The 23,718-nt window shown below is 46.5% G+C and overlaps 1 protein-coding gene across 2 annotated transcripts in view; it reads right to left on the minus strand.

Annotated features, from left to right (window-relative positions):
• Positions 1 to 23,718, minus strand: part of TMEM260 (transmembrane protein 260) — a 142,202-nt gene extending 118,484 nt beyond the window's left edge. The window contains exons 1-3 of one of the 2 annotated variants that reach the window (XM_075331282.1): positions 23,664 to 23,718; positions 22,491 to 22,611; positions 18,850 to 19,068 (exon numbers count right to left, since the gene is read on the minus strand). In XM_075331282.1, the coding sequence (XP_075187397.1) occupies positions 18,850 to 19,000 (151 nt within the window). In that variant the 5' untranslated portion in view covers positions 19,001 to 19,068; positions 22,491 to 22,611; positions 23,664 to 23,718. Of the gene's footprint in view, positions 1 to 18,849; positions 19,069 to 22,490; positions 22,612 to 23,663 lie in introns of those variants that run through there. The other variant, XM_075331283.1, reaches the window with a different exon arrangement.

Below are 23,718 nucleotides of genomic sequence, written 5' to 3' on the forward strand. Positions count from 1 at the left end.
GATTAATAATAATAATTAATACAAATAATAATAATAATGCTAAAATAATAATAAATAATAATAATAAAACTAAGATTATTAATACATAATGATTAATAATAGTATTAATAATAATTAATAAATAATAAAGAATGATGACAATAATATTAATATTAATAATAATTATAACAATAAAAAAACTAAGATTATTAATACATAATAATTAATAATAGTACTAATAATAAATAATGGTGACAATAATTATTATTATTAATAATTATAACACTAAGATTATTAATACATAATGATTAATAATAATAGCATTAATAATAATTAATAAATAGTAAATAATGATGGCAATAATAATATAATAATAATAAATACTAATGATTAATAATAACAATACTAATGAAGCTGATTAATAATAAGATGATTAATAATAATAACTTATTATTAATTATTCTGATAAGAAGATGACCTATAGTTTACAATAGGTTTATTGTTTTCCCCCCAATTTTCCATAAAAAACTTTTTAAAAAATCCACTAGTTTTCAAATTAGACTCGCACTTTCTGTTCTGTACAGAAGTCTTTTCAGTCGTCTCATTGTCATCACAGCCAGGATTACAATGACAGGTAAGTGGAGTGAGATATCACAGCTCACATCTGATCTTGCATTCATATTATGAGATGTCACAGCTCACCTCCTCCCTCTCCCTTCTAAATCACCTTTGCCTGGTATAGAGGATTTTTTTGGCTCTGATCTGTACAATGAGTCCATGTGGCTACTAAAGACTTAAAGAAGACGTGCCACCAGGTCAAAAGTGGTCAAGTTTTATTTTTTGTTTAGATCTTATTTTATTAAACTGCTCTCCTGAGTATTCAATTTTGTTTTTAAATCTGTGAAATGGGTGCAGAGATATGAGCCTTTTTATTCAGTATCATTTTTATGGTTTTTACCAAGGTGGCGGCTTTTTTTTTTGCACTATTAGTCAGTGCGACACACCCCAATGAAAGAGTCAAGGGGAGCATAGGACTTAAAAAAGAAAACAAAAACAAAACTGGGCACTTGACCAAGTGATAGATCCTCCAAGTATGAGCTTAAAGGGAATCTGTCAGCAGGTTTTTGCTATCTCATCTGAGAGCAGCATAACGTAGACAAAGATATCCTGAATCCAGCGATGTATCACTTAGATTACTGACTGCGGCCGTTCTGACACAATCAGAATTTTTAGATATAGCCATGTAGCAGAGCTGAGAGAGCTGCCCCCACCCACACCAGGCTCTCTATAGAGATTGTACATTGACAGTTAGGCGGGCTTTGCACACTACGACATCGCAGGTGCAATGTCGGTGGGGTCAAATTGAAAGTGACGCACATCCGGCATCGGATGCAACATCGTAGTGTGTAAAGTCTAGATGATACGATTAACGAGCGCAAAATCGTCGTAATCGTATCATCGGAGCAGCGTCGGCGTAATCCATAATTACGCTGACGCGACGGTCCGATGTTGTTCCTCGCTCCTGCGGCAGCACACATCGCTGTGTGTGAAGTCGCAGGAGCGAGGAACATCTCCTACCGGCGTCACCGCGGCTTCCGTAGGATATGCGGAAGGAAGGAGGTGGGCGGGATGTTTACATCCTGCTCATCTCCGCCCCTCCGCCGCTATTGGCCGCCTGCCGTGTGACGTCGCAGTGACGCCGCACGACCCGCCCCCTTAGGAAGGAGGCGGGTCGCCGGCCAGAGCGACGGTCGCAGGGCAAGTGAGTGCATGTGAAGCTGGCGTAGCGATAATGTTCGCTACGGCAGCTATCACACGATATCGTACCTGCGACGGGGGCGGGGACTATCGCGTGCGACATCGGAGCATCGGCTTGCGATATCGCAACGTGCAAAGCCGCCCTTAGAGAAGGGGGTATGCCAGACTGCAGTGTGTGTAACAACTGTACTCCAGGAATGATAATCACTAGGTGATAAAGCCTTTAGTTTAAGTAAACAGCATCACTCAACCTGCTAAGAGACACATACTGTAGATGTTTTTTGACCCCTACAGCAGTCTGTCCTCAGATTACATAGCAAAAACCTGCTGACAGATCCCCTTTAAATTGTAGAACTTGCAACTAAATGTCTAGGTCCTCCCCTCACCATAGAATCTTATAGGCACCAACCGTCATCTCCTATCTGGGTTTCCCGCAATGCAGATTGCACCTATGAACTTAAAGTTAAAGGAGAAAAAAGAAGCAGATTCCTATGTAATTTTTTATGAAACATTATTTTTAAAAAGATCAAATGGAAAACTCCAAATCCTGAATTATGGATGCCCTTCATCCCCCATGTAACATGTCTATATACATAAGTAGGTATCTAAATGAGGGTTGGCTACTCCCTCTGAGCGTAGAGGTGCTGCAAAAAGTGCTTTCCTGGTGGAATCTGCACAACCAAGAATTATATGGGCAGCACCCATTCATTTCAATGGGCTATATGTACAGTAGAGTATAAAAATTTGCAGTAGCCATGTTGGTCCTGTAAATATTCATCTATGTAATACTACATTTCCCCCACAGTGGTTGCTTACAGTTTTTTCCTGTAATATATATTGATTGCTGAGTACCTGGATTTTGAGAAGAGGACACATTTCTGAACAAATTAAAAAAAAGTAACTTTTTCGGTAATATGGGGGTAACATAAAAAGAGCACCTCTAAGGGATGCCCCTATACTTGCCAGAGCTGTTAGGAACAATTTACCAAAAGTAATGGAACAACGAATTACATCACCTTACTGAAAACTCTGGAACCTAATTGGTTAATATCCACTTTTTGCTTGCTCCAGTTTTGATCATTTGCCCCCAGCATCACTACATTATATTGATTCCAATGGCACCACATCCGGTGGAAAAAGACAGAAATGGAATAATATAACTTACCAGGAGAGGATGACCCAAGCACAGAAATTTATTTTCAAGGAGGAATTCTCCATAATTACCCATCTACTTTCCCGCCCCCCAGTTTTGATCATTTGCCCCCAGCATCACTACATTATATTGATTACAATGGCACCACATCCGGTGGAAAAAGACAGAAATGGAATAATATAATTTTCCAGGAGAGGATGACCCAAGCACAGAAATTTATTTTTAAGGGGGAATTCTCCATAATTACCTATCTGCTTTCCCCCCCCCCAGTTTTGATAATTTGCCCCCAGCATCACTACATTATATTGATTCCAATGGCACCATGTCAGGTGGGAAAAGATAGAAATGGAATCATATAATTTACCAGGTGAGGATGACCCAAACACAGAAATTTATTTTTAAAGGAGGAATTCTCCATAATTATCCAACTACTATTTGTTTGCTCAAGTTTTGATCATTTGCCCCCAGCATCACTATATTATATTGATTCTAATGGCACCACGTCTGGTGGAAAAAAGACAGAAATGGAATAATATAACTTACCAAATGTGACGCTAAACCACTAGGGGGCACAAGTGTGCAATGAGGATGTCAGGCACCTAGATGTGATGAGGTGCACGACAGATAGAGGCCGCAAGTACCCTAGTGGGAGAGGTCTGCAGAGTAGTCAATCAAACGGAGTCAGAAGCCAGGAGGTAAAGTGAATACACAGGGAGTGAGACAAGCCGAGGTACCGTGAGAGCCAGGAGTCAGTAGCCAGGAAGGAGTGTCAATAACAAGAGGGGAACAGAGAGAAGGGAGCAGGAGTCACAGAAACGAAGGTCAGGAAGCAGGGGAGGAGCGGGAACAGGGAACAGAACTAAGGTAGTAGGACAAGATCAGAACCAGTCATGAGAACCAGAAACGTATACTGCGAGGCAGGAACTATAAGTGAAGGCATTCTGGGTGAAAAGGCTCCAAGATAAGGCAGAGCGATCACCCATAATGAGGCACTACCAAATAGGCTCCTCCCCCCGGGCCTAGAACCAGAAAATACAACACACAGAAAACATATTGGCTCTGCAAGAAAGCAAGCCTCCAGAAAGAATCATGACACCAGAAGAGATTGACTCAAGTACAGAAATTTATTTTTAAGGGGGAAATCTCTATAATTATCCATCCATTTTTTGTTTGCCCCAGTTTTGATCATTTGCCCCCAGCATCACTACATTATATTGATTCCAACGGCACCACGTCCGGTAGAAAAAGACAGAAATGGAATAATATAACTTACCAGAGGATGACCCATGTACAAAAATTTATTTTTAAGAGGGTATACTCCTAAAACATATGGACTCTTAAAACATATTGGCTCTGCAAGAAAGCAAGCCTCCAGAAAGAATCATGACACCAGAAGAGGTTGACTCAAGTACAGAAATTTATTTTTAAGGGGGAAATCTCTATAATTACCCATCTATTTTTTGTTTGCCACAGTTTTGATCATTTGCCCCCAGCATCACTACATTATATTGATTCTAATGGTCCCACGTCCGGTGCAAAAAAGAAAGAAATGGAATAGTATAACTTACCCAAAGAGGAGAACCCAAGTACCGAAATTTATTTTTAAGGGGGAATTCTGTATAATTACCCATCTATTTTTTGTTTGCCACAGTTTTGATCATTTTCCCCAGCATCACTACATTATATTGATTCTAATGGCCCCACGTCCGGTGTATAAAAGATAGAAATAGAATAATATAACTCACCAAAAGAGAAGAACCCAAGTACAGAAATTTATTTTTAAGGGGGAATTCTGTGTAATTACCCATCCACTTTTTGTTTGCCACAGGTTTGATCATTTGCACCCAGCATCACTACATTATATTGATTCTAATGACCCTACGTCCGATGCAAAAAAAGAAAGAAATGGAATAGTATAACTTACCAAAAGAGAAGAACCCAAGTACAGAAATTTATTTTTAAGGGCGAATTCTATATAATTACCCCACTTTTTGTTTGCCACAATTTTGATCATTTGCCCCCAGCATCACTACATTATATTGATTCTAATGTCCCTACGTCCGCTGCAAAAAAGAAAGAAATGGAATAGTATAACTTACCAAAAGAGGAGAACCCAAGTACAGAAATTTATTTTTAAGGGGGAATTCTGTATAATTACCCTTGCACTTTTTGTTTGCTACAGTTTTGATCATTTGCCCCCAGCATCACTACATTATATTGATTCTAATGGGAAAAGCCAGAAATGTATTTTTAAGGGTGAATTCTCCATGATTACCCATGAAAATATTTCTTTTCCCCCTTTTTCCCCCCTTATTTAAAGCTTTGAATATTCAATTTCATATACCAGGAAAACACATAACCCGTCTCTAATATGTCATTTTTCTTATTGCCAGCACCTGCTCTTTATGAAACATTATTAGCAGCAGGTAGTATGAGTGGGTAGGGGGCCGGTAAACAATACGTAGAAAGGGAGCAGAAAAGAGCCCGGAATAATGTAACAGCAATTATAAACAGACATTGGTATTTAATTAGATTGCTGCGAGTGGAGCCATGGAAGAAAAGGGGACTCGACGCCGCTACACATTTCAGCCAAATTGCAATTTTTATTTGATTACAAATTGGTAAAAAAAAAAAAAAAAAAAAAAAAGGGAGGTGGGGGCAGTCGCCCCAAAGAGCTAGCAATCCGCTCCAGTACCAGACATTGAATAGGGATGTGAAACTTGCGCCTGTGAAGTACTGTAGGCAGTAATTATCCGTGATCCCGGGAAGTGGATGGAGAAACTCTAGACTTAATGTACGTAAACAATACCCCACCGGCGACAATTTTCTCTAAGGCTCTTTCCAGGTAACGTCTTTCTACTTCACGGTAATTATGCATTATTTAAATGAACGTAATGTTAATCATTACCGCTGGAAACACAAAAGTGGCCTGCTCTTTTGTACGCCGCGCATATTGTCATACAGTAAAATATATATATATATTTTTTTCTATAGCGCAAAGCTGTTGTTACAGCCACAATGATTTCCAGTAATCCGTATAACCAGCCCCCTCCCAGAAAAAAGGGGAAAAAAGTTAAAGAACAAGTCGCTTCTGTACAAGTGAGATGGAATAGGATGTGAAATCTTTGTACGGGGTATTGTCGCACTTTATGAGAACAGGGTGTGCTTTGTATACAAACTCACTGCATATATCCATAAGAGAGAAAAATCAATCCTTCACCAATTTTTTTAAATGCATCCAATATACAGGACAGGATGAAATTCAGTTTTGGTGTAAATCTGCCCCTCTTTTCATTACATACAATAGGTACGAAAAGTATTCAGACCCCTTTACATATTTGGTAAATTCAAAAAAGATCATTTTTTTCTCATTAATGTACACTCATCCCCCATCTTGTCAGAAAATAACAGAAATGTAGAGATTTTTACAAATTTATTAAACAAGAACTGAAAAATCACATGGTCATAAGTATTCAGACCCTTTGCTCAGACACTCAAGTCACATGCTGTCCATTTCCTTGTGATCCTCCTTGAGATGGTTCTCCTCCTTCATTGGACTCTATCTGTGTTTAATTATACTGATAGGACTTGATTTGGAAAGGCGCACACCTGTCTATATAAGACCTCACAGCTCACAGTGCATGTCACACCAAATGAGAATCATGAGGTCAAAGGACCTGCCCAAGGAGCTCAGAGAATTGTGGCAAGGCACAGATCTGGCCAAGGTTACAAAAGAATTTCTGCAGTACTCAAGGTTTCTAAGAGCACAGTGGCCTCCATAATCCTTAAATGGAAGAGGTTTGGGACCAGCAGAACTCTTCCTAGACCTGGCCGTTCAGTCAAACTGAGCAATCATGGGAGAAGAGCCTTGGTGAGAGAGGTAAAGAAGAACCCCAAGATCACTGTGGCTGAGCTCCAGAGATGCAGTAGGGAGATGGGAGAAAGTTCCACAAAGTCACTATCACTGCAGCCCTCCACCAGTCGGGTCTTTATGGCAGAGTGACCCGACGGAAGTCTCTCCTCAGTGCAAGACATATGAAAGCCCGCACAAAGTTTGCGAAAAAAAAACCAAACACATGAAGGGCTCCCAGACTATGAGAAATAAGATTCTCTGGTCAAATGAGAAGATAGAACTTTTTGGTGATTATTCTAAGCAGTATGTGTGGAGAGAAGGGAATTTTGTTTACTTACCGTAAATTCCTTTTCTTCTAGCTCCAATTGGGAGACCCAGACAGTGGGTGTATAGCTACTGCCTCTGGAGGCCGCACAAAGAACTACACTTAAAAGTGTAAGGCCCCTCCCCTTCTGGCTATACACCCTCCCGTAGGAGTACGGATTCCTCAGTTTTAGTACCAAAGCAAGAAGGAGGAAAGCCAATAACAGTTTCAAAAACAAATTCAATCCGATAACAAGATCGGAGAACTTAAGAAACAACATGAACAACATGTGCACCCGAAAAACGAAACCCTAAGAACAAATAGGGCGGGTGCTGGGTCTCCCAATTGGAGCTAGAAGAAAAGGAATTTACGGTAAGTAAACAAAATTCCCTTCTTCTTTTTCGCTCCTAATTGGGAGACCCAGACAGTGGGACGTCCAAAAGCAGTCCCTGGGTGGGTAAAAAGATACCACATGAACGGGCTGTCAGACAGCCTCTTCCTACAGGTGGGCCACCGCCGCCTGAAGGACCTGTCTACCTAGGCTGGCATCTGCCGAAGCGTAGGTATGCACTTGATAGTGTTTGGTAAACGTGTGCAGACTCGACCAGGTAGCCGCCTGGCACACTTGCTGAGCCGTAGCCTGATGCCGCAATGCCCAGGACGCACCCACGGCTCTGGTAGAATGGGCCTTCAGTCCAGATGGAATCGGAAGCCCAGCAGAACGGTATGTGTGAAGAATTGGTTCCTTGATCCACCGCGCCAGGGTGGATTTGGAAGCTTGCGATCCCTTATGCTGACCAGCGACTAGGACAAAGAGCGCATCAGAACGGCGTAGAGACGCCGTGCGAGAAATGTAAATCCTGAGTGCTCTCACCAGGTCCAACAGATGTAAACCCTTTTCAAATTGGTGAACTGGATGCGGACACAAAGATGGCAAAGTGATATCCTGATTGAGATGAAAGGAAGAAACCACCTTGGGAGAAAACTCTGGAATTGGACGCAGTACTACCTTGTCTTGGTGAAACACCAGGAAGGGAGATTTGCAAGATAACGCCGCTAGCTCGGACACTCTTCGAAGAGACGTGACCGCCACAAGAAAAACTACCTTTTGTGAAAGCCGAGAAAGGGAAACCTCTTTCAAAGGCTCGAAAGGCGGCTTCTGGAGAGCAATGAGAACCTTGTTCAGATCCCAGGGTTCCAATGGCCGTCTGTAAGGAGGAACGATATGACAAACTCCTTGGAGAAACGTGCGTACTTTAGAAAGCCGTGCCAAGCGCTTCTGAAAGAATACGGATAGCGCGGAGACTTGACCCTTAAGAGAGCTAAGCGACAAACCTTTTTCCAACCCAGACTGCAGGAAGGAAAGAAAAATTGGCAATGCAAATGGCCAGGGAGAAAACCCTTGAGCCAAGCACCACGCTAAGAATATCTTCCACGTCCTGTGATAGATCTTAGCTGAGGATGGTTTTCTAGCCTGTCTCATTGTGGCAACAACTTCATGAGATAAACCTGAGGCCGCTAGGATCCAGGACTCAATGGCCACACAGTCAGGTTCAGGGCCGCAGAATTCAGATGGAAAAACGGCCCTTGAGACAGCAAATCTGGACGGTCTGGTAGTGTCCACGGTTGGCCTACCGTGAGATGCCACAGATCCGGGTACCACGACCTTCTTGGCCAATCTGGAGCGACGAGTATGGCTCGATGGCAGTCGGACCTGATTTTCCGGAGAACTCTGGGTAACAATGCTAGAGGTGGGAACACATAGGGGAGTCGGAATTGCGACCAATCCTGAACCAAGGCGTCTGCCGCCAGTGCTCGGTGATCGTGAGACCGTGCCATGAAAACTGGGACCTTGTTGTTGTGCCGTGACGCCATCAGATCGACGTCCGGCGTCCCCCAGCGGCAACAGATCTGCTGAAACACGTCCGGGTGAAGGGACCATTCTCCTGCGTCCATGCCCTGGCGACTGAGAAAGTCTGCTTCCCAGTTTTCCACGCCTGGGATGTGAACTGCGGATATGGTGGACGCTCTGCTTTCCACCCACGTCAAAATCCGCTGGACTTCTTGAAAAGCTTGGCGACTGCGTGTTCCCCCTTGGTGGTTGATGTACGCCACCGCCGTGGAATTGTCCGACTGAATCCGAATCTGCTTGCCTTCCAGCCATTGTTGGAAGGCTCGCAGGGCAAGATAGATTGCTCTGATTTCCAGAACATTGATCTGCAGGGTGGACTCTTCCTGAGTCCACGTCCCCTGAGCCCTGTGGTGGAGAAACACCGCTCCCCACCCTGATAGGCTCGCATCCGTCGTGACCACTGCCCAGGACGGGGGAAGGAACGACTTTCCCTGTGACAATGAGGTGGGGAGAAGCCACCAACGCAGAGAGTCCTTGGCAGTCTGAGAGAGGGAGACAGTCCTGTCGAGGGACGTCGATTTCCCATCCCATTGGCGTAGAATGTCCCATTGTAGAGGGCGCAGATGAAACTGCGCGAACGGGACTGCCTCCATTGCTGCTACCATCTTTCCTAGGAAATGCATGAGGCGCCTCAGTGAGTGCGACTGGCTCTGAAGGAGAGATTGCACTCCAGTCCGTAGCGAGCACTGCTTGTCCAGTGGAAGCTTCACTATCGCTGAGAGAGTATGAAACTCCATGCCAAGATAAGTCAGAGATTGGGTCGGGGTTAGATGAGACTTTGGAAAGTTGATAATCCACCCGAAACTCTGGAGAGTGTCTAGTGCCACCTTCAGACTGTGCTGGCATGCCTCTTGAGAGGGTGCCTTTATAAGCAGGTCGTCTAGATACGGGATGACCGAGTGACCCTGCGAGTGCAGAACAGCTACTACTGCTGCCATGACTTTGGTGAAGACCCGGGGGCTGTTGCCAGACCGAAAGGTAACGCTACGAACTGCAGGTGTTCGTCGTGTATGACGAAGCGTAGGAAACGCTGATGCTCTGGTGCAATCGGCACGTGGAGATACGCATCTTTGATATCTATTGATGCTAGAAAATCTCCTTGAGACATTGAGGCTATGACGGAGCGTAGGGATTCCATCCGGAACCTCCTGACTTTTACGTGTCTGTTGAGCAACTTTAGATCCAGGACGGGTCGATACGATCCGTCCTTTTTTGGGACCACAAACAGATTGGAGTAAAAACCGTGACCTTGTTCCTGAAGAGGGACGGAGGTCACCACTCCTTCCGCCTTTAGAGCGGCCACCGCCTGCAACAGAGCATCGGCTCGGTCTGGTGGTGGAGAAGTTCTGAAGAAACGAGTTGGCGGACGAGAACTGAACTCTATCCTGTACCCGTGAGACAGAATATCCCTCACCCAACGGTCTTTGACGCGTGACAGCCAAATGTCGCCAAAGTGGGAAAGCCTCCCACCGACCGCGGGTGTGGGAATCGGAGACCGCAAGTCAGGAGGACGCCGTCTTGGCAACGGTTCCTCCGGCTGTCCTTTTTGGGCGTGACTGAGACCTCCAAGAATCTGAGCGTCTCTGGTCTTTTTGAGTCTTTTTTGACGAGGCGAATTGGGACCTGCCCGGTCCTCGAAAGGACCGATAACCAGACTGACCCTTCCTCTGTTGGGGTTTGTTTTGTCTGTGTTGCGGTAAGGATGAGTCCTTACCCTTGGAGTGTTTGATGATTTCATCCAAACGCTCTCCAAACAATCGGTCACGAGAAAAAGGCAAATTGGTTAAGCACTTCTTGGAATGAGAATCTGCTTTCCAATGTCTCAACCACAGGGCCCTACGCAAAACAACGGAGTTGGCTGACGCCACTGCCGTGCGGCTTGTAGCGTCAAGAACAGCATTAATCGCGTACGACGCGAATGCCGCCATTTGCGAGGTCAATGGTGCTACCTGCGGGGCAAATGCACGTGTGACTGAGTCGACTTGCGCAAGCCCGGCTGAGATAGCTTGGAGTGCCCATACGGCCGCAAAAGATGGCGCTAATGACGCTCCAATCGCTTCATAGATGGATTTCAGCCAGAGCTCCATCTGCCTGTCAGTGGCATCTTTAAGTGCCGCTCCATCTTCAACTGCAACCAAGGATCTAGCTGCAAGCCTGGAAATTGGAGGATCCACTTTTGGACACTGGGTCCAACCCTTGACCACCTCAGGGGGAAAAGGATAGCGTGTATCTTTAAGCCGTTTAGAAAAACGCCTTTCAGGATAAGCGTGGGGTTTCTGGATTGCGTCTCTAAAGTCAGCGTGGTCCAGAAAAGTGCTTAATGTACGCTTAGGGTATCTGAAATGGATTCTCTCGTGCTGCGAAGCTGACTCCTCTACAAGAGGAGCTGGTGGGGAAATATTTAACATCTTATTGATGTTAAATATAAGATCATTAACTATGGCGTCACCATCTGGTGTATCTAGATTGAGAGCGGTCCCAGGATCAGAATCTTGATCAGTTACGTCCGCCTCATCACCCATAGATTCATCTCGCTGGGATCCTGACCATTGAGATGAATGTGAAGGCCCGTCATAGCGAGCCCGCTTAGGCTGCCCGGGGCCATCGTCCGAGTCAGAGTCTTCACCCTGAGGTGTATGTGCCCGTCCCGGAGCTTGGAGGTAACTCAGCTGAGGGGGACCAGGGGGCAATGATTGCACAGTGTCCGTGGCCTGAAGTACAGGCCTAGCTCGCAATGTGTCAAGAATTTGTGACATAGTGAGAGACATTCTGTCAGCAAAAGCTGCAAACTCAGTTCCTGTCACCTGGACAGCATTCACAGGTGGTACACCCTGGGTCACGTCCAGCAGAGGTCCCGACTGTGCAAGCGCCGCAGGGGCCGAGCACTGCACACAATGGGGGTCCTGCCGGTAGAAAAGTCCCACATGCGGTGCAGGAAGCATATAATGTCTGTGCCTTGGCACCCTTGCGTTTTACGGACGACATGCTGCTGGCTCTCTGCAATGTGAGAGAGTCTATAGCCAAAGGGCGACCAGCGCTATGCAATACAAAGTATTTGTAGAAACAAAATACTAAGAATACTACTGGCACAAGAGGGGGTGAGCCCTGAGGGCTGCTTACCGCCCGCTGAATAGCGGGTAAGAGGCGCAGAATTCCTTGTCTGGGTCTCCCCGGCTCCCCTCTGCAGCTCAGCGTGTCAGCAGGAATGGCTGCCGGCGTCTGTGGAGAGGGGCGGTCCGTGGGAGTTCCTAAACAAAAGTGCGGGAAACAGTGTCCCCTCTGTGCCGATTGTGAGGGCTGGAGTATGTAAAAACGACTCCAGCCCTCGGCGCTGATGCACTGACCAGCGTCCCGCCCCTCTCCTGACTGGCAGGTCTGGGGGCGGGAACGAACGGAAGCAGGCCGCAAAAGCCGGGGACTCGAGTTATCAGCGCGGCCGCCGTAAAAGCGCGGCCCGCGCTGAAGTCCCCGGCGCACCACAAGTGCCAGCCGCGCCGCAGTCCCAGCGGCCGGCGCGACCGATTCCCAGAAGTGTGCCTGCTTCAGCGAAGCTGAATGAGGCCATGGCACAAGCGCCGCAGCGCTGATGTCCCCGGCGCACTACAACACCCAGCATGCTGCGGTGTGCGCGCCAAATGCACGGGGACACAGAGTACCTTGAGAAAGCAGGGCCATGTCCCTGATGTACTCCGCTCCATCCAGCATCTTCTCCAGGGGCTGTAGATGGAGCACGGTCTCAGTGCCTGGAGACCAGTAAATCCCACTTCACCCAGAGCCCTGTAAAAAGGGATGGGGAAGGAATCAGCATGTGGGCTCCTGCCGCCGTACCCGCAATGGGTACCTCAACCTTACAAACACCTCCGACATACAGTGGGGTGAGAAGGGAGCATGCTGGGAGCCCTGTATGGGCCCTCTTTTCTTCCATCCGACATAGTCAGCAGCTGCTGCTGACTAAAAACAATGGAGCTATGCGTGCGTGTCTGACCTCCTGCGCACAAAGCTAAAACTGAGGAATCCGTACTCCTACGGGAGGGTGTATAGCCAGAAGGGGAGGGGCCTTACACTTTTAAGTGTAGTTCTTTGTGCGGCCTCCAGAGGCAGTAGCTATACACCCACTGTCTGGGTCTCCCAATTAGGAGCGAAAAAGAAAAACCAGGCACTGCTCATCACCTAGTCCACTGAGGAAGAAAGGTGGAAACGTGCGTTGGGATTGAAGGAGGACTCATTTATCCACATCTCATAGCAGGCTACCAAGGGCATACTGAATTCATTCTGCATCCACTAGTATCACCTTATTCCAGGTATTGTGACACTTACCAATCAATGGGCTTTCTCAATTAGTATAATTTATATTAAAAAGGAAATGTTTATTTTCCATCAGTAATTCTAATAATTATTAACCCTGTATTTAATTATTTGTAGTATGAATAGGCAAATTATATAAATCTATAAAAAATAACGGATTGTGGGTTGTAAATAATTGAAAAACTGGTCGGATCAAACTGTTAGTATAAATGTTGTAGAAAAAGCTTCCTTGATTAACATTAACTATTGCCTGTATAGCCATGCAAATTACTATTTATTAATGATAGGACAGTGATTATACAGTTGCTGAACAGGCTTTAATTGTCACAAATGCGCTTTATTAATTGTGGATAAATTGAGTCCCATAAGTGGATCTCCTGTTTGGAAAATTATATTGTATATTTGGGTTTTATTGTTGTAATACAATTAAATTTTATGGGAATATCTAGCACTGTTTTTTCCTTAGGGATTAGTGGTGTTTAACTGCTCATTAACTGCCCAATATAATTCCCACAGTGAAACATGGTGGTGGCTGCATCATGCTATGGGGGTGTTTTGCAGCTGCAGGGACAGGACGACTGGTTGCAATTGAAGGAAAGATGAATGTGGCCAAGTACAGAGATATTCTGGAAGAAAACCTCTTCCAGAGTGCTCTGGACCTCAAACTTGGTGGAAGGTTCACCCTTGAACAAGACAATGACCCTAAGCACACAGCTAAAATAACAAAGGAGTGGCTTCAGAACAACTCTGACTATTCTTGACCGGCCCAGCCAGAGCCCTGACCTAAACCCAATTGAGCATCTCTGGAGAGACCTGAAAATGGCGTCCACCAACATTCACCATCCAAACTGACGGAACTGGAGAGGATCTGCAAGGAAGAATGGCCGAGGATCCCCAAATCCAGGGGTGAAAAACTTGATGTATCATTCCCAAGAAGACTCATGGCTGTACTAGCTCAAAAGGAGGGCGCTTCTACTCAATACTGAGCAAAGGGTCTGAATACTTATGACCATGTGATATTTCAGGTTTTCTTGTTTAATAAATTTTGCAAAACTTTCTATATTTTTGTTTTTTGTCTGTCAAGACGGGGGATGGGGTGCAGAGTGTACATTAATGAGAAAAAAAAGAACTTTTTTGAATTTACCAAATGGCTGCAATGAAACAAAGAGTGAAAAATGTAAAGGGGTCTGAAAACTTACTGTATCCACTGTATATCTCTCCTCTTATCCCCCAGTACACAACACATCTAGCAGTATATTCTCAGCTCCACATACAGTCTATTGAGCAGTATATCTCTCCTCTCAACCCATGTATATAACCCACTGTGCAGTATATCTCTCGTTAACCCCCTGTATACTGCTCATCTCACAGCATATCTATGCTCTCAGCCTCCTGTACACAGCCCATCCTAAAGTATATCTCTGCTCTCAGTTCTTGTATATAGCCTATTTTGCACTATATCTCTCATCTGAGCCCCCTGTACATAGCCCATTCTGCAGTATATCTCTCCTCTCAGCCCCGGTGTATAGCCCATTCTGCAGTATAATGCTCATCCCAGCCCACCTGAACATATTCTGTCCTGCAGTATATCTCTCCTCTCAGCTCCCTATACACAGCTCATCCTACAAAATACCTCTCCTCTCAGCCCTTGTATATAGCCCATCCTGCAGTACATCTCTCCTCTCAGCCCCATGTACATAGCCTAACCTGCAGTATTTTTCTCCTCTCAGCCTCTGTATATAGCCCATTCTGCAGTGCTCTTCTCAGCCCCCTGTACACATCCTATGCTACAGTAGATCTCTCCTCTCAGCCCCTTGTACATTGCCTATCCTGCAGTATATATCTCCTCTCAGTTCATCCTAGAATGTATCTTTCCTCTCAGCCCCTTGAACATGGCCTATCCTTAACTACATTTCTCCTCCCAGCTCCTGTATAGAGATCAGTCTGCGGTATTTCTGTCCTCTCAGCCCCCTGTACATCGCCTAACCTGCAGTATATCTCTCCTCTCAGCTCCCTATACACACCTCATCCTACAAAATACCTCTCCTCTCAGCCCCTGTATATAGCCCATCCTGCAGTACATCTCTCCTCTCAGCCCCACGTACATAGCCTAACCTGCAGTATATTTCTCCTCTCAGCCTCTGTATATAGCCCTTTCTGCAGTATAAGGCAATGTGCCCACGGGTCTCTGTAACTGCGGATATATCCGCAGGTACGTCCGCAGGTTTTCCGCAGCTGATCCTCGGAATCTGCAGCTATCCATTGCTGCGGGATTCCAGAGAAATATCTGCGGTAAACTTACGGACATTCATGCGACTTACCTGCGGAAGTCCCGGCCTCTATCTCCATAGTGGAGGGCCGGGATTTCCGAAGGTATTTCCGCAGGAATAATTGACATGCAGTTATGTGCGGCTGTGAGACATCCGCAGCATATTCCGCAGCCACACATACCGCAGCATGGACACAGCACTCCCCATGTCCCATAGGATAGCATGGGGAGTATCTGTACTTGCTAAAACCTTCGGATTTATCTAGAAAATACAGATAAATCCGCAGGTTTTCCATGGCAAAATCCGCAGGTACAAAGTCCAGTGGGCACATAGCCTAATGCTCCTCTCAGCCCCCTGTACACACCCTATCCTACAGTAGATCTCTCCTCTCAGCCCCTTGTACATTGCTTATCCTGCAGTATATCTCTCTTCTCAGTTCACCCTAGAATGTATCTCTCCTCTCAGCCGCTTGTACATCGCCTATCCTGCAGTATATCTCTCCTCTAAGGCCCCTGTACATAGGCCATCCTACAGTATATACAGTGCCTACAAGTAGTATTCAACCCCCTGCAGATTTAGCAGGTTTGATAAGATGCAAATAAGTTAGAGCCTGCAAACTTCAAACAAGAGCAGGATTTATTAACAGATGCATAAATCTTACAAACCAACAAGTTATGTTGCTCAGTTAAATTTTAATACATTTTCCACATAAAAGTGTGGGTCAATTATTATTCAACCCCTAGGTTTAATATTTTGTGGAATAACCCTTGTTTGCAATTACAGCTAATAATCGTCTTTTATAAGACCTGATCAGGCCGGCACAGGTCTCTGGAGTTATCTTGGCCCACTCCTCCATACAGATCTTCTCCAAGTTATCTAGGTTCTTTGGGTGTCTCATGTGGACTTTAATCTTGAGCTCCTTCCACAAGTTTTCAATTGGGTTAAGGTCAGGAGACTGACTAGGCCACTGCAACACCTTGATTTTTTCCCTCTTGAACCAGGCCTTGGTTTTCTTGGCTGTGTGCTTTGGGTCGTTGTCTTGTTGGAAGATGAAATGACGACCCATCTTAAGATCCTTGATGGAGGAGCGGAGGTTCTTGGCCAAAATCTCCAGGTAGATCGTGCTATCCATCTTCCCATGCGGACCAGATGGCCAGGCCCTTTGGCTGAGAAACAGCCCCACAGCATGATGCTGCCACCACCATGCTTGACTGTAGGGATGGTATTCTTGGGGTCGTATGCAGTGCCATCCAGTCTCCAAACGTCACGTGTGTGGTTGGCACCAAAGATCTCGATCTTGGTCTCATCAGACCAGAGAACCTTGAACCAATCTGTCTCAGAGTCCTCCAAGTGATCATGAGCAAACTGTAGACGAGCCTTGACATGACGCTTTGAAAGTAAAGGTACCTTACGGGCTCGTCTGGAACGGAGACCATTGCGGTGGAGTACGTTACTTATGGTATTGACTGAAACCAATGTCCCCACTGCCATGAGATCTTCCCGGAGCTCCTTCCTTGTTGTCCTTGGGTTAGCCTTGACTCTTCGGACAAGCCTGGCCTCGGCACGGGTGGAAACTTTCAAAGGCTGTCCAGGCCGTGGAAGGCTAACAGTAGTTCCATAAGCCTTCCACTTCCGGATGATGCTCCCAACAGTGGAGACTGGTAGGCCCAACTCCTTGGAAAGGGTTTTGTACCCCTTGCCAGCCTTGTGACCCTCCACGATCTTGTCTCTGATGGCCTTGGAATGCTCCTTTGTCTTTCCCATGTTGACCAAGTATGAGTGCTGTTCACAAGTTTGGGGAGGGTCTTAATTAGTCAGAAAAGGCTGGAAAAAGAGATAATTAATCCAAACATGTGAAGCTCATTGTTCTTTGTGCCTGAAATACTTCTTAATACTTTAGGGGAACCAAACAGAATTCTGGTGGTTTGAGGGGTTGAATAATAAATGACCCTCTGAATAAACTTTTCACAATTTAAAAAAAAAAAAAAAAAAAAAAAAAAGAAATAACATTCTTTTTTGCTGCATTTCACACTTCCAGGCTGATCTATAGTCCAAATGTCACAATGCCAAGTTAATTCCGAATGTGTAAACCTGTTAAATCTGCAGGGGGTTGAATACTACTTGTAGGCACTGTATCTCATCTGAGCCCCTTTATATAGCCCATTCTGCATTATAATGCTCCTCTCAGCCCCCTGTAGACATAGACATATGCGGCATTAATGAACTCTGCACACCTTATATGTTATACATTTTTATAAAGGTGTGGTGCATCTGACTTGGTCATGCTTTAGTCAAAAACAGGAGGTAATTTTTTGCTGTTTCCACATAAAAAAACAAAAAAAACCACATAAAGTAGATGAACAACAAGAATGTAAGCCTCACATTCAAATATGTTTTTTTTTTTTAATTTCTGTTCTTTTATAGAGATAGAAATATGAAAAAATTGGACGTGCTGGACACCGGGGGCGGCACAGAGCCCATTCACTATGTTGGCGCCAGTCTTGTTTTCGTCATTGGGTGTGCTATTTGGTATATTTATTCGGGTTTATATCATCAATGAAGATGTGATCAGAATCAAAAGTGCTGGGCGCCAATTTCACAATATACTAAAGGCCACTTTACATGCTGCGATATCGCCAGCGATCGCACCCGCCCCCATCGTTTGTGCGTCACAGGCAAATCGCTGCCTGTGGCGCACAACATCGCGCGGACCCGTCACACATACTTACTTGCCTAACGACGTCGCTGTGGCCGGCGAACAACCTCTTTTCTAAGGGGGCGGTTTGTGCGGCGTCACACGGCAGGCGTCCAATAGAAGCGGAGGGGCGGAGAGCAGCCGCATGGAAGTCACGCCCACCTCGTTGCCGGAGGACGCAGGTACGCTGTTGTTTGTCGTTCTCGGGGTGTCACACGTAGCGATGTGTGCTGCCTCAGGAACGACGAACAACCTGCGTCCCAGAAGATCAACGACATTTTGAAAGTGAACGACATGTCAACAATCAACGATGTGGTATTTTGGATCGTTAGCGGTCGCTCGTAGGTGTCACGCGCAACGACGTCGCTAACGAGGCCGGATGTGCGTCACAAATTCAGTGACTCCAGAGACATCTCGTTAGCGATGTCGTTGCATGTAAAGTGGCCTTTACAGCTAATATATCTCCATGAGGCTGTCAGGAGACCCGCGGCCGGTCTATGCACCATGGTACGTACATGAATCGTCTTTCGGGGAGATCTAAATTCGCTTTTAAGTTGGAGAGTTTGTCACCTGCACCAATATATCCCCGTATGTGCACCCTCCCGGCATGATCACCGTACCTGAATCTCCTCCCGGTAGAGATGGATGTAAAGTCTTAATATACACAGCAAAAACACAAGTGAACACGGCGAGGCTCCAGCTGCCATGTCGGGGGTCTTTTTCTCCAGGGTCACTGCGGGTTTTGGTTGCTGCTTTCTTCGCCTTTCCCATTGCAAGACGTGAAATACGTCCTTCTCGTCTCTCACCAGGAACCGGCAATTCCAGTCACCCTCATGTCACTATAACACGAAAAGAGAAGTATGAGACTTGTTTTCTGCAGGACACATGAATAACGAAAAGTTAAAGGGTTTTCCACCTTTGAGACCATTTTTTTCCTGCTGTATTTGTGGTAAATATCAATTTTACAGTTGGGTTTCCTTAAACATTCAGCACTATTTGGCTTTTACAGGCCATTTGTTTCCCTGCACGTTCAACTTTGTTGTGGTCAATCAGAAATCAGCTGACAGAAGCTCAGAAAAGGCAGATAAGAGAGTTACAACCTATCATATTCTGAAATGCCTGTATCTGGGGGTAAAAAGAATTTGTTGTGGTCGGATTTCATTAAAAATGTTTACCGAACGGCACACTTTATCTTCAAATTCTACTTTGATGTGGTCTATGTTCATACATCAGCTGAGAGGAGTGCAGAAAAATACAGGCATTATAACCCGCCCATCAGATAGTCATAGCACGTTCAGTGATCAGTTAGGCTAAGTTCACATTTCCGTTGTTTTGTATCAGTCACATGCGTCGCTTGACGCATGTGACTGATGCGCTGTACAACGCTGTACAACGGATGACAAAGAACAGAATTCTTTGTCGGATTCCGTTGTGTGCGGGTGCGGAGTTCGGGGGGGGGGCGAGCGGGGCCGTGGCACTGAGGACGTCAGTGCCGCAGGGACTGCAGGACAGGTGAGTGTGTGTGTATAGTGTGTGTGTGTGTATACACATGCTGAATGCGGGAGGGGGCGGAGCCGAGCGGGGGCGGGGCCAGGCGCTGAGGATGTCAGTGGCAGTGCTGCGGTCTGCATGGCTGGGGACAGGTGAGTGTATGTGTGAGTGTGTGTGTGTACATGCGGAGTGCGGGAGGGGGCGGAGCCGAGCGGGGGGCGGGGCCAGACGAGGGTGTCAGTTGCATTGATTGTCTGCATGGCTGGGGACAGGTGTGTGTGTGTGTGTGTGTGTGTACATACATGTGCGGAGTGCGGGAGGGGGCGGGGCCGAGCGGGGAAGTGTCGGCCTCCCTGCACACGTAACCAGACTAAATATCGGGTACCAGCAAAGCACCCGATGTTTACCTTGGTTACCCGATATTTACCTTGGTTACGGGCCTACACCGCTTAGCGCTGGCTCCTTGCACCGTAACCAGGGTAAATATCGGGTAACCAACCAAATCTGGTTACGTGTGCAGGGAGCCAGAGAGCATGCGCAGCGAAATCCGACGGATCGCGCTGCTCAAAAAAACGTTACATGCTGCGTTCCTCCCGCCTGGCGGTCAGTCGTTCCACGACTGATCAGTCGGGCGGAGGGTGCAACGCAGCATCATCAGTCACAATCCGCTGCTCATACAAGTCTATGGGAGCAATGGAATCCGCTAAACGGATTCCGTTGTTTACAGGAGCAGCGGATTGTGACTGATACATTTTAGCGGAAATGTGAACTTAGCCTTAGCTCATTCTGCAGCCAGCATTGGACAGTGCAACACCGAGGCTATAGAAGGCAAAAACTGCAACATTTGTAATGAAACCCAATTGTAAGGCTATGTGCCCACAGGAGATTAAACCTGCGGGTTTATCTGTGTAAAATCCGCAGATTTTCTGGATTTTCCAGATAAATCCGCAGGTTTCAGCAAGTACAGACACTCCCCATGTTATCCTATGGCACATGGGGCGTGCCGTGTCCATGCTGTGGTATGTGCAGCTGTGGAATATGCTGCGGATGACCCACAGACGCACGTAATTGCATGTCAATTCTTTCTGCAGAAATCCCAGCCCTCCACTATGGAGATAGAGGCCGGGACTTCCGCAGGTAAGTCGCACAAATGTCCGCAGGTTTACCACAACAATTCCGCTGTAATCCCGCAGCTATGTATATCTGCATATTCCGGGAGCTGCTGCGGGAAATCTGCGGACGTACCTGCAAATATATCCGCAGGTGCGAGCTCCCGTGGGCACATAGCCTTACAATTGGGGCTAAAAAAGTTATTTTTAGCCCCAAATACAAAAGGTTTACAATCACTTTATAGGGTTATTACTAGTGATGAGCGGGCACTACCATGCTCGGGTGCTCAGAACTCGTAACTAGTGATGAGCAGGCACTACCATGCTCGGATGCTCAGTACTCGTAACTAGTGATGAGCGGGCACTACCATGCTCAGGTGCTCAGTACTCGTAACTAGTGATGAGCGGGCACTACCATGCTCGAGTGCTCACTACTCGTAACTAGTGATGAGCAGGCACTACCATGCTCGAGTGCTCACTACTCGTAACTAGTGATGAGCGAGCACTACCATGCTCAGGTGCTCAGTACTCATAACTAGTGATGAGCGGGCACTACCATGCTCTGGTGCTCTGTACTCGTAACTAGTGATGAGCGGGCACTACCATGCTCAGGTGCTCTGTACTCGTAACTAGTGATGAGCGGGCACTACCATGCTCGGGTGCTCAGTACTCGTAACTAGTGATGAGCGGGCACTACCATGCTCGGGTGTTCTGTACTCGTAACTAGTGATGAGCGAGCACTACCATGCTCAGGTGCTCTGTACACATAACTAGTGATGAGCGGGCACTGCCATGCTCAGGTGCTCAGTACTCGTAACTAGTGATGAGCGGGCACTACCATGCTCAGGCGCTCAGTACTAGTAACTAGTGATGAGCGGGCACTACCATGCTCGGGTGCTCTGTACTCGTAACTAGTGATGAGTGGGCACTACCATGCTCAGGTGCTCAGTACTCATAACTAGTGATGAGCGGGCACTACCATGCTCAGGCGCTCAGTACTAGTAACTAGTGATGAGCGGGCACTACCATGCTCGGGTGCTCTGTACTCGTAACTAGTGATGAGTGGGCACTACCATGCTCAGGCGCTCAGTACTGGTAACTAGTGATGAGCGGGCACTACCATGCTCAGGTGCTCTGTACTCGTAACTAGTGATGAGCGGGCACTACCATGCTCGGGTGCTCAGTACTGGTAACTAGTGATGAGCGGGCACTACCATGCTCTGGTGCTCAGTACTGGTAACTAGTGATGAGCGGGCACTACCATGCTCGGGTGCTCAGTACTGGTAACTAGTGATGAGCGGGCACTACCATGCTCGGGTGCTCAGTACTGGTAACTAGTGATGAGCGAGCACTACCATGCTCAGGTGCTCAGTACTGGTAACTAGTGATGAGCGGGCACTACCATGCTCTGGTGCTCTGTACTGGTAACTAGTGATGAGCGGGCACTACCATGCTCGGGTGCTCGTAACTAGTAAAAAGTGAGCACTACCATGCTCGGGTGCACCCGAGCATGGTAGTGCCCACTCATCACTAGTTATTACTAACTAACATTGACAATGATCTATTTGCAGGACTCCCACCCATCCAGTGGACCTGAGAAGCTCTGTCGGAGTTCAGAAGTGGCTGCCCTTGGGATTGCCACAAACAGCCAAGCGCTATACCTGGTGATTTCCGGTAGGCTGGTGCAGCACTGGAGAGCATTTGTGGCCACCACTCCTCAGATTCTCGTTCTCTGGATTTGCGGGTACTCAGCGGCCGGATCCCCTCTGATCACAATGCATCCTATAGATGGGGACAACGTTCATTGTTTAATAAAGCCACAATAAAACAGGAAGGGGAACATGTATCACAGCCTGTAACGCACTTTTTTGTTAAAAAGAAGTGACACTTTTTAGTGCAAGCCGTGTATGGCAACCATTAGTTGTTTTATGCTTCTCCTCATCACTTTTTAAAGCAATCCCACAGTCTGACTATATTGTGGGGCGCCTTTAGCCGCCATCGCGCTCCCGCTGCTGCACAATGCAGGTAAATGCGGTCATATCGGAACTCGCTGAGTTGTTTGCGAGTCACAATGTGGTGTGGAGCCATCTTTTCACTCTTGACCTGCTCCAGCCCAAATCCCGCCTGGCACAGATTTCAGAGCACCATTCCCCAAGCGGGGCCCACTACACCCAGGGTACATAGCGCACAGCATGTAAGGTGCCGACTGTGTTACACAGCCAGCAGCCAGATCTAACAGCTATGGTCGGAGTTTAACCCCTTAGATGCCACTCACTCGTAGCAGCAGCATTTAAGACGCTAGAAAATGGGGGAAAGGGCCTTTTTTTCTGCCCATCGCCCCCCTACAGTGTGACTTCGGTGTGCTGCTAGCAATGACATGGCAGCCGGGCGGGGGCTACCAGAGACCCCGCTGTCGGCCATGTTTTACACCTGTGACTTTGCTTCATAGACTATAGCAATGACACAATGAAATATAACAGTGTTCTGCTAACGCTCGCAGGGATGGTTAAAAGGAAAAACATCAAAATAAATTTTAAAAAAATCAAGATATTTTAAAAAATATTTTTTTTTTGTTACTGCTCTTTTCCCTGAACTTGCATAAAAGAAACTACAACTCCCAGCATGCCCTATTATACACTGAGTGTCAGGTCATGCTGGGAATTGTAGTTCCTGGTTCACAGCCACTAACATAAGGCGAGAAGCCAGATAATGATGGAAGCAGAGGGCAGTGCAGCCTATCCCGGTCTTATACGCTATGGTGTTAACCCTTTTCTTTCAGACCGTCACCTCAGACACATATATACATATAAGGATTCGCGGCAGCGTTCACTTACGGCGCCTCCTGGCTCTGTGCTGGTCACGTGACCCGTTGTCTGGGAGCAGCGTCTC

Source organism: Anomaloglossus baeobatrachus, chromosome 12 (assembly GCF_048569485.1).
Source record: "Anomaloglossus baeobatrachus isolate aAnoBae1 chromosome 12, aAnoBae1.hap1, whole genome shotgun sequence".
Lineage (NCBI taxonomy): Eukaryota > Metazoa > Chordata > Amphibia > Anura > Aromobatidae > Anomaloglossus > Anomaloglossus baeobatrachus.